At 41.6% G+C, this 12,279-nt stretch overlaps 1 protein-coding gene across 1 annotated transcript; it reads left to right on the top strand.

Moving 5' to 3' along the window:
• Positions 1-562: 562 nt before the first annotated feature.
• On the top strand, positions 563-2,084 carry LOC138885647 (uncharacterized). The gene is made up of 3 exons (XM_070166619.1): positions 563-1,041; positions 1,331-1,469; positions 1,554-2,084. Exons 1-3 carry the CDS (start codon positions 563-565, stop codon positions 2,082-2,084), a joined length of 1,149 nt encoding a protein of 382 aa, XP_070022720.1.
• The last annotated feature ends 10,195 nt before the right edge of the window (positions 2,085-12,279 follow it).

Here is a 12,279-nt window from a genome sequence, read left to right as displayed (position 1 = left end):
ATTGTTTTGTTTTGATGTTAACCCTTTTATCCTTTCGAATTTAATGAAATGCAGTTCAGTTTCCTATTATGTTTTGTATCTTCTCCTTTTCCTAATTCCTGTCATTTTATTTCCATTTCAGTTTTGTTAATGTCGGCTTTAATAACATGACATCCATGCGAAATTCATGCCTATATCTTAAAAAGCTGTCTAATATCGAAATAATGCATAAAGAGGTTGAATATGATGAAGATGAGGTTGTTGAGGAAATAAAAAGAGAGTTGGAACAATTTGAAAACAAGTCTAAGCCCAACCTCAATGAAACTGAGCCAATTAATATCGAAAGTCATGAAGAAGTCAGAGAAACTAAAATAAGCATTCACACTGAACAAAAAACCAGAGATGCCTTTATTCAACTTTTATTTGAATACAGGTATGTGTTTTTTGGGTCTTACAATGATATGCCAGGTTTAAGTGTTGATCTAGTGGTTCATAAGCTTCCTACGTATCCTATTTTCCACCAGTCCAACAAAAGCAACGAAAATTTAAAACAGACGTGAGTGACAAAATCAAAGAGGAAATAATGAAGCAACTGAGCGCCAATGTGGTCAGAGTTTTCCGATACACCACCTGGGTGGAGAATGTTGTGCTTGTGCCGAAGAAGGATGGGAAGACCAGAGTCTGTGTTGACTACAGGGACCTGAACAAAGCAAGTCCAAAGGATAATTTTCCTTTTCCAAATATCCACATTCTTGTAGATAATTGCCCAAATCATGAGATACAATCGTTCGTGGATTGCTATGCTGGGTACCACCAAATTCTAATGGATGAGGATGATGCAGAAAATACCGCTTTCACCACTCCATGGGGTACTTATTGTTACAGGGTCATGCCTTTCATTTTAAAGAATGTAGGGGAAACTTACATGAGGGCCATGACCATCATTTTTCACAACATTATGCACAAAGAGATTGAAGTATATGTCGATGATGTCATCATAAAATCAATGACACAGGCTGACCACGTGTGCGATTTGAAAAGGTTCTTCAAACGGCTTCGAAGGTATGACCTTAAGCTTAATCCAGCCAAGTGTGCATTTGGGTTCCATCTAGAAACTCCTCGATTTTATAGTCAGTCGAAGAGGCATTGAACTGGATCCATCTAAGATAAAGTCCATTCGAGATCTGCCACCCCCGAAGAATAACAAGGAAGTCATGAGTTTGATCGGAAGGTTGAACTACATCAATAGGTTCATTACTCAGCTCACAACCACGTGCGAGGCCATCTTTAAGTTGCTGAAAAAGGATGCCACTATCAAGTGGACGGATGATTACCAAAAATCTTTTGACAGGATCAAAGATTATCTGTCAAAACCCCTTGTACCGGTCCTTCCTGAACCTGGTAGGCCTTTGTTTTTATATCTATCGGTGATGGATAATTCCTTTGGGTGCGTTCTAGCGCAACATGATGCAATAGGCAAAAAGGAACAGGCAATCTATTATTTAAGCAAGAAGTTCACCAATTATGAGGTTAAGTACACCCTTTTAGAAAGGACATGTTGTGCCTTGACTTAGGTCGCTCAGAAGCTAAGACATTATGTTTTGGCCTACACTACTTACCTTATATCAATAATGGATCCTTGGAAGTACATTTTCCAAAAGCCAATGTCCATCGGTAGGCTCGCAAAATGGCAAATCCTACTCACAGAGTTCGACATTGTCTATGTCACTCGCACCGCGATGAAAGCACAGGCTTTGGCAAATCATTTGGCAGAGAATCTAGTTGATGATGAGTACAGGCCACTTAGCACATACTTCCCAAACGAAGAGGTCAACTCAATAGAGGAAGTAGTTCCAGACGATCACCCTGCATGGAAAATGTATTTTGATGGGGATGTCAATATCAAAGGAGTTGGGATCGGGGCAATCCTCATCTCACCTATTAGACATCATTACCCTGCAATGACCCGACTTTGGTTCTTCTGTAATATGGTAGAATACGAAGCTTGTATCATGGGTTTGAAAATGGTCATCCATTTGGATGTGCATGAACTATTGGTTATGGGAGATTATGACTTGCTTATCCGGCAAGCCCAAGGCGAATAGGAGACTCGATACACCAAGCTTATTCCGTACAGACAATGTGTGCGAAACTTGAGCAAAAGATTCAAATCCATCGAGTTCAGTTACATACCCCGGTTTCACAACGAGCTAGCCGATGCCTTGGCTACTTTAGCCTCGATGCTCCCTTATCCAGGAAACACTCATATTGATCCACTAGAAATCCAAGTTCGGAATAAACACGGTTACTACAATACAATTGAGACAGAACCAAATGGTGAACCATGGTATCATGACATAAAACGATTCCTGAAAATAAGAGAATATCCAGAGCATGCTAAAGGAGATCAAAAAAGAACTATAAGGCGGCTCGCCAGTGGTTTCTTCCTAAATGGGGAAATTCTGTACAAGAGGACCCCAGATTTAAACTTGTTGAGATGCATAGATGCTACAGAAGCAGAGCGGATCATGAGTGAAGTACATTCGGGGATATACAGACCTCACATGAATGGATATGTTTTGGCGAAGAAGATTTTGTGGGCATGGTATTATTGGCTTACTATGGAGCAAGATTGCTTCAGATTTGTTCGCAAGTGTCACCAATGCCAGACTCATGGTGACCTGATCCACTCGCCTTCTTCGGAGTTTCATATCATGTCCTCTCCTTTGCCTTTCGTTGCTTGGGGAATGGATGTCATTGGGTTGATCGAGCCAAAGGCTTTAAATGGGCATAGATTCATTTTGGTTGTAATTTATTACTTCACCAAGTGGGTGGAGGCCGTCATTTTCAAAGCAGTCACCAAGAAAGCAGTGGTAGACTTTGTTCATTCCAACATCATCTGTCGCTTTGGTATCCCAAAGACCATTATTACTGACAATACAGCCAATCTAAATAGTCATTTGATGAAGGAGGTATGCGAACAATTTTAAATCATGCATCGTCATTCTATCCCTTACCGGCCAAAAGCCAATGGAGCCATTGAAGTGGCAAACAAGAAACTCAAGAAGATTCTTAGGAAGATGATCCAAGGTTCTAGGCAATGGCATGAAAAGTTGCCTTTTGCTTTTTTGGGATACCGCACCACTGTTCGCACATTCGTTAGTGCAACTCCGTATTTGCTTGTATATGGAACTGGAGCTGTAATACCCACAGAAGTCGAAATTCCCTCTCTCTAAATTATTGTGGAATCATAGATTGAAGACAATAGTGTGTCAAGACCCGATTAGAACAACTGATGTTGATCGATGAAAAACGGCTAGCAGCAGTGTGTTTCGGCCAGTTATACTAGCAAAAAATGGCATGCGCTTACAATAAGAAAGTGCGCCCAAGGCAGTTTGAGGTAGGCCATCTAGTTTTGAAACACATCCTTCCACACTAGGTTGAAGCTAAAGCAAAGTTTGCACTAAACTGGCAAGGACCCTACATCATCAAGAAAGTGTTACCAAAAGGGTCCTTGCACTTGGTAGATGAAGAAGGACGGGCACCAGACATGACCATTAATGCAGATGCAGTCAAAAGATATTATGTCTGATATATGGGTATTGTAGAACTTTCACGCATTGATTTTCTCAAATCGAGATGACGAAGGCTATCATTTGCTCGCTATTCCAAATAGATGTCACTCTTTTGAGTCGTATTTGTCTTTTTTGTTTTGCACCTTCTAGACCCTGTGTACTTGTAAAAACAAGAAAAAAAAAAAGAAAAATAGTCAAACAACGAAGCTTCGGAGTCATTGAACTACGTCCGACCTGATTCCGAAAGGATACGTAGGCAGCCTTACCCTGGGTTCGGTCCCATCGGAACAAAAAATCCATATTCCCAATACTCCAAAACTGGGGCAGAAGTTTGTTTTATTTCACCGTTTTTCTGTAAAAATGGTTTCCAAAAGTTGTAATTCAGTTCAAAGTTCATTACACCTTTTTTACCTTTCAAGAACTTCTTATCAATGCTTTTTTGAGAATGTTTGAAGTCCACATGCCAAGGGCGTTGGTACCTCCCTCATGTAGTATCTTAGTCAAACAAAAAAAGGGAAATGAGAAAGTCTTATCGGTGAAAACCTGTACGTGCACTATAAGGCGACAGTGAGCAGAGAAATGAGAGAGTCTTATTGGTGAAAACCCAGAGGGGCACCATAAGGCGACGATTAGTAGAGAAATGAGAGAGTTTAGTTAGCGAAAACCTGTAAAAGGCTCTACTAGCCGAATGAGGGTATTTGATTCTCTGGCATCAGCACAACCAAGACAATTTCTAGATAAATATCTGCGGCAGATTTTGAGGATTAGACAGCTTAGACGGATCAGGCGTCCAGTCCAAAATGCATGTCATGATTCATTGAAGTCGGCACATACCTCCAGATAAGTCTCCCTATTCTTTTCCCCGAAAGGGACACCTTTTGTTTAACCGCAATTCTTTTTCACTTTCAATTATTATTTTATTTTTACCCATAATTTTTCTTTGAGTCCCTTTCGGTCTAATCCTGCATCAAAAGCGAAGCAAAGAAATGGCTGCAAAACTGGCTATAGTTTCTCCATAATACCGAGCACAATTTGGGGGATATATAGCATTGACGAAGGCACAAATCCATTTGAGATCTCATTCAATAAGGTGAACAAAGTGTTTCAAAGAAACCAAAAAGTCGCATGAGCAAGACTTGATTCATGAGAAAAGTTGGAAAGCACTACGAGCACAAAACTGATACTGGGTGCAAGACAACTGAGTTTGATTTTAAAGAAAAATGCATTGCGTTAGAGACAAGGGTAGCAGTACCATGGATATCTGGGTATGAAATAGTTGGGGGCAACATTGTAAAGCCAATGTCCCCATAAAATGTTACAGAGCGGCAGACCATCTCGATACCACGCTGACAGAATCGGTTCTTCGACAGCAGTTGTCGTGAATCAAGCCACTCGGGGCATCAACGCCACAAACCAACCACCACTTTGAAAAATCATAAATTTTTCTTTGTTTGAAGCGGGAACAAAGTAGTGCAGAATGTCGATCCTAAAAGAATTAATGTCACCAAACGTAAGCTCCTTAAAATCTCCATTTTTCTTTTTTCAACATGCATCACTATTGTTCACACCTTCCAGTCACGTAGCTTAACTTATATAGGATATGGAAAAAGGTTACGGTGTTATTTACGCACCACCATCTGATCAGCTGGTATATGTTGATAATGTGCCCACAGTGGCCGAGACGATATGATGGGATGCCCTCAGTGGCTTGATGATATTATTATACCCATACCTATACATGAGACGAGATTGATACGCATGTGCATAACGTTATAAAAATTTTAGAATTTTCAAAGTTATTCAGATTTAAAGACATGTTTCTATATTCCACGTTTAATCTATGTCTGTTACGTACTAAGTTTCATACATTACATACTCAGTACATTTTTCGTACTGACGCCCTATTTCACGGGGCCTGCATTTCATGCTCGCAGGTGCAGGTAGGCAAGCTGATGGTCCCTGATCAGCAAGAGTTGGCATGCTCCATTTGATCTGGAGCTGCTGTTGATGTTGGTACGATACGTTTGTATATATATATATGGGTATGATGTGGCTTAGTCCCGTCTTTGTACAATTATGTTTCTATTAGAGGTCTATGGACAGTATGTCTAGTTGGGTTGTATGTGGCCTTGTCGGCTTTCAGTTTTGGATGTATAGTTGTCTATAGCAGCCTTGCCAGCTTGCCCACTGTATTCTGCATGTATACGTACATATGCCTTGATGGCAGTTTTTCTTCACGGATGTCAATTTCGTAATGCATTAGACGTTATATAGGTTCATATCCTAGACGCATAATTAAGGGTATTTTACAGGTAGGACTCAGGCGCCCATCGTGGCCCATCGATTTGGGTCGTGTCAATCAGTAAACACCTCACAAGACACACCATACAAATAATGCCTCCAAATCTTCAACACGTGAACAATTGCAGCTAACTCCAAATCATGAACATGGTAGTTATTCTCATGGAGCTTCAACTGACGAGAAGCATAACCAATAACTCTACCCTCCTACATCAACACACCCAATACCAACTCTCAAAGCATCACAATACATGGTTTTGAACCTGAAGCTGATGGCATAACTAACACTGGAGCTGTGGTCAAGGCAGTTTTGAGCTTCTGAGAGCTCTTCTCACACTCATCCGACCACCTGAATGGGGCACCCTTTTGAGTCAACTTGGTCAAGGGTGATGCTATAGATGAAAATCCCTGCACAAACCGATGATAATAACCCACCAAACTAAGAAAGCTGCGAATCTCCGTGGCTCAGGACGGTCTGGGCCAACTCTGTACCGCCTCTATCTTTTTTGGATCAACCTGAATACCCTCACTAGATAGCAGTGCCCGAAGACTGCCACTAAACTAAGCCAAAACTCACACTTGGAGAACTTTGCATAAAGCTTCCACTCCCTCAATCTCTGCAACACAACTCTCAAATGCTCTGTGTACTCCTCCAGACTACGCGAGTATATCAGAATATCATTAATGAAAACAATCATAAATGAGTCGAGATAAGGCCGAAACACGTTGTTCATCATATGCATGAACGTTGCTGGGGCATTGGTCAGCCCAAAAGACATCACCAGGTACTCATAATGACCATATATGGTCCTGAAAGCTATTCGAGTCCCTGATCTTCAGTTGGTGATACCCTGAACGAAGATCAATCTTGGAGAACACTCTCTCTCCCTAAAGTTGGTCAAATAAATCATCGATACGAGGCAAAGGATGCTTGCTCTTGATTGTTACTTTGTTCAACTATCTGTAATCAATGCACATCATCATCGTGCCATCCTTCTTCTTCACAAATAGAACAAGCGCACCCCAAGGCGACACACTAGGCGAAATAAACCCTTTTATCAAGGAGTTCCTGAAGCTGATCCTTCAACTCCGTTGGTGCCACACGATACGGTGGAATAGAAATGGGCTGAGTACCCAGCACCAGATCAATACCAAAATCAATATCCTTATCCGGTGGCATGCTCGACATGTCTGCAAGAAACACATCGGGGAAATCCTTCACTACAGTAATAGAATCAATACTAGAAGTCTTTGCACTGACATCACTCACGAAGGCTAAATATGAAAGACAACATTTCCCAACCATCCGCTGGGCCTTCAAGAATGAGATCACCTTACTGGGAACAAAATCAGTCAAACCTTGTCACTCAACCCGTGGCACACCCGGCATAGCCAATGTCACTGTCTTACCATGACAGTCCAAAATAGCACGACACAGAGATAGCCAATACATGCCATATATCCCATCGAAGTCCACCATACAAAGCAATAACAGGTCAACTTGGGTCTCCATACCCCCAATAGTCACCACACACGATCGGTACACGCGGTCAACAACAATAGTATTGCCCACTAGAGTAGACACCCAAACAGATGAAACAAGACACTCACAAGGCATATCCAAATAACGAGCCAAATATGATGACACATATGAAAAAGTGGAACCGGGATCAAATAACACAGAGGCATCTCTGTGGCATACTGAGACAATACTTGTAATCACAGCATCTGAAGCAATAGCATCGGGTCTAGCTGGGAGTGCATAGAAATAGGCATGACCACAACTTGATCGACCTCCCCTTCTGGGCGACCCCTAGCTGACTGTCATCCACCCCAAGCTGGTTGGGTGGGTGGTGGTGAAGTAACTGGCGCTGAAGTCGATGGATGACTCCTCTACTGAGATAAACCCCCAAGACGACGAGGGCACTGCCTCCACATGTGACCCAACTATCCACACTCATAACAACTCCCTGGTGATGGAGACGGGGAATGAAGGGAACCCCTAGCACCAGGATGACTAGCAGATGTACCTGGCTTAGAAGAACCATGAACTGATGGAGCACGGGATAAACTCTAGGCTGGAAGGGCACTAAGTGATGAATGGACCTGATGAGAATAGTGAGAACCATGATCCGATGATGCCCCACAATAACCTGGGCGATCTGACTGAGCATGCCTGAATGGACGGCCTTTGCCGTGCTGAAACTGACCTCTTGAAAGGGCACCACCAAAACTACCAGTTCCTTGAGGCCTCTTGGCCTCCCTCTCATCTCGCTCCTGGCGACAAACTGACCCAATCTCGTGAGCAATATCAACAACCTCCTCAAAAATAGCACCAAACACCCTCTCCCTGGTCATGAGAATCCGAAGCTGATATGTGAGGCCATCAACGAACCTCCTGATCCTTTCTCTATCCGTAGGAACCAACCAAATAGCATGATGAGCTAACTTCGAGAACTTCATATCATACTGGATCACAGTCATACCCCCTTGACGGAACTGCTCAAACTACCTGCGCATCTCCTCCCTATGAGACTGTGGCACATACTTCTCCAAAAAGAGAATGGAGAACTGTTGTCAGGTAAGGGGCGCTGCACCAACAGGCCTACGTCTCTTATAATCCTCCCACCAAGTGAAGGCAGCTCCAGAAAACTGAAAAGTAGTAAATGCTACCCCGTTGGTCTCCAGAATACCCGATGTACGAAGAATTCTCTGACACTTGTCCAAGAAACCCTGGGCATCCTCGCCCTCTATACCACTGAAAGTCGGAGGTTGAAGTCTACCAAACCTCTCTACTCTGCATTGCTTGTCCTCTAGCATAAGAGGAGCTACATAGTCTTGAGCAGCTGCAACTGGCTAGGCTGGAGGTGCCCCCAGTGTCTGAAGTCCCTGCACGACCTGCTCAGGTGTGCGAGCAGCGGGAGTCTGAGTGCCTCCCTCGGCCTAAGAAGTAGCTGCGGTTGTAGTAAGTAAGACCGCCTGAGCTAGGCTAGTGCATACTGATAGAATTTGGGCCAGGACCTTCTGAAGGCCTGGAATCACAATACGCACAATCGATCCCTGAGTTGGTGCTGCTAGAACGTCCACAACTGGGACCTGATCAGGAACTAGGGCGGTTGGTTGATCTATCGGTGCTACCCTAGCAGCCGTGCGGGCTACACCACTGCCCTTACCATGGCCTCGACCACGTCCTCGGCCTATAGTGGCCTCAGCTGGTGGTACTAGTAGTCGTCCATCCTTCTGTAATTTTGTCTTATTTTGACAACAAATCCTGATTACAACGGCGTAACCTAAATAGATGAAAAGAAATATACACCAGGAATGTCATCTATAATGAATATTTTGTGAAATACATTTTATTATATTTTTGTATCTTACAAAATCAAAATAAGCAACAAAAAACACATGTATGTAATTAAAATTAGTTGTTCACTTTTTTAGGTTTAGACAATCCAATCATCTTGACATTGACTTAGAATTTACCAAACGATGATCCAACATTAATAAAAGGAGTGAATAGGTGTGAAGGTAAACTTCTGAAAATACACAAAATAAATGTAAAAAGGAAAAATCACTAACAATTTAATGAATAACAATATATGTTGATCGGTCTTCTTGATAAGGTTGGCTCCACTGCCCCTGCGTTGTCACTGGCATTGTCAAAGAGAATCTGTAAGCATCTATTATGAACCAAATCACTAACCAGTTTATAACACATGAGAGTGGAAGGAAAAGAGAGGAACACTTATTGATCTATGTTCTGGTTCTTTTCAATATTTAAAATGTAAGAAAGAAGTTTTTCAAATAGCATAAGATCTACTAATAGATCGTGTACTTGCCCACAACAATCATTAGCAGCTAGCTGACATTACAGTCTTGAATAAAAATATCACATCTGAGAATTAAACATGCTAGTCAATAACTACTAAAATCCATCTTTTACTTGAGCAACGAATTACAACATGATACATATCGGCCCTTGCTTCAGCAGTTCTTGTACATACATAGGAGTGACAAACGGGCGGGTCGGGTTGACAACGGGTAATAAAAAACTGATAAATTATCTGACTCGATCCATATTTAATACGGATAAAAAAACGGGTTAACCGACGGATAATATGATCACTTTTGGAAGAATTCCTAATCTCCCAAACTTGAGGTACCCCTAATCTGAGGCTTTACAAATATAAAAGTTAAACTCATTAGTTATTCATTGATTACCTATTGGTTATCTATTTTCTAAATGGATAATATGGCTCTTATCCATATTGATCCATTTTTAAAAAGTTCATTATTCAACCTATCTTTTTGTGGATAATATAAGTTATTAACTGTTTTCTTTTAACCATTTTACCACCACCACTATACATTCATAAATCGATCGTTCAATGAATTACAAATTAAATATGGTTCTTCTAAGAGAATCTGGTTCAGATGTATTTAAAAACTCTAAAGTTTTAGCAAAAACAACAGCTTCAGTAGGGAGATATCCCAACATACTGTGACGGAATAAACATGGGCGTGAAGCAAAGAACTAAATTGTACCATTAAAATAATGGTTACTCCTTTAGAATGCACATCAAATCTTGATAATTCTGTATAATCCAATAATTCTAACATTCTTGTATTCCCTTTTAAGTTTATTAGTACCTTATTAATAAAAAACATCCACAATGTTAGCCAATATTCTGCGCATGGTATGTGTATGTAAAAGTAAGGTAACTAAAATAAAGATAAAGAAAACTTTCTTGAATTGATGAGTGTAACATGCTAATGAACTTTGGTAACAATTATAGTGCGAGGGAATAGTTGACCGAAATTTGGCGCGTGTGACGTTGTGGCAATCTGGCCAGTCGTCTCATGAGTTACCGCTCCATTTCTCCCATTTCTGCATCTTTATGCTTCTTTATCCGTGTTTTATGGTATCGGGGTTGGTCGGATCAAGTCCGAGATGATTTTGGTAAGGTTTGAGGCACTTAGTCTCTTTTAAGGAAGTTTGAGTTGGAAAGGTCAACCGGATATTGACTTATGTGTTCGAGGGCTCGGATATGAGTTCTGATGATTCAGTTAACTTCGGGAGGTGATTTGTGGCTTAGGAGCGCGATCAGAATGAATTTTGGAGGTCCGTAGTAGATTTAGGCTTGAATTGACGAAGTTGATATTTTGGCGATTTTCGGTTGATAGGCGAGATTTTGATATAGAGGTCGAAATGGAATTTCGAGAGTTGCAGCAGTTTCGTTGTGTCATTTGGGATGTGTGTGCGAAATTTCAGGTCATTCGGACGTGGTTTGGTTGGGTTTTTGATCGAAAGCGTAGTTTGGATGATTTTAGAAAGTTTGGCTTGAATCCGATGTGTTTTGGGTGATTTAATGTTGTTTGAGGTGTTTTGATGATTGGAACGAGTTTGAATAAGGTATTGGGATATGTTTGTGCTTTTGGTTGAGGTCCCGGGGGCCTCGGGGTGGTTTTGGATGGTTGACGGGGAGTTTGAAACCTTGTTGCAGCTGCTGAACTATGTTGCTTCTGGTATTTCCGCACCTACGGATTGGGGACCGCATGTGCGGTGCCGCACGTGCAGAAGGGGGAGTCGTAGAAGCGGATTTGAGAAGAAGAGTCAGGAACCGCAGACGCGGTATTTGGACCGCACCTGCGGAGTCGCAGGTGCGGAGATTGGATCGCAGATGCGGTTTGCGGCTGGTAAGTGAATTCCGAAGAAGCAGAGGATTTGACCGCATATGCGGTACCGCAGAAGTGGGTTTTGGACTGCAGATGCGGAAGGGCCTGGGCAGAACATATAAGTTATTTCATTTCGCAAGATTTAGCTATTTCACCATTTTTTACTTCGACTTGGGAGCTTCTTGGGCGATTTGAGAAGGGGATTTCAAGAGAACTTCCTTGAGGTAAGGAATTTGGACCTAAAACTCGTTCCTATGCTATTATTTCATGGATTAGAGCTAGAAATTATGGAAATCAAAGGTTAAAATTGGGGAAACTAGGGCTTGAGAACTTAGGCCTTTAATTGTGGATTTGACGGATGATTTAGGGTCAGATTTGAGAACTTTTGATATGTATAAACTCGTGGGGAGATAAGGAATCTATTGATGTAAAAATTTCTGAATTCCGAGAAGTGGGACCGGGGATCGAATTTTGGTAATTTCGGGATTTGTGCCCTTTATTGATTATTTTCGCTTGAGCTTTGTTCCCTTAGCATATTTTGGTAGTATCGCTTGAGCTTTGTTCCGAGAACATATGGCAGGCCCTATTATACTGGTTGGATTTTAACAGATAAATTGAAATGGAATATTGAGATCACGTGATTATCAGCTCAGGTGAGCAACAACAGACCAAGAAAACCTATATTAGGATTTCTCTTTGTAACCATTTTCTACCACATCTGATAGCAAATGCAGTCAGAAAGCACAAA

The sequence above is a fragment of the Nicotiana sylvestris genome, chromosome 2 (genome assembly GCF_000393655.2).
Source record: "Nicotiana sylvestris chromosome 2, ASM39365v2, whole genome shotgun sequence".
Classification (NCBI taxonomy): domain Eukaryota; kingdom Viridiplantae; phylum Streptophyta; class Magnoliopsida; order Solanales; family Solanaceae; genus Nicotiana; species Nicotiana sylvestris.
This window is presented reverse-complemented; position numbering and strand designations above follow the sequence as displayed.

Coding starts and splice junctions, on each gene's coding strand:
- LOC138885647 (XM_070166619.1), top strand. CDS start 563: ATGAAGCAACTGAGCGCCAATGTGGTCAGAGTTTTCCGATACACCACC. Junction 1,042..1,330: donor TTCTTCAAACGGCTTCGAAG/GTATGACCTTAA, acceptor ATCTTTTGACAG/GATCAAAGATTATCTGTCAA. Junction 1,470..1,553: donor CAATAGGCAAAAAGGAACAG/GCAATCTATTAT, acceptor GCCTTGACTTAG/GTCGCTCAGAAGCTAAGACA.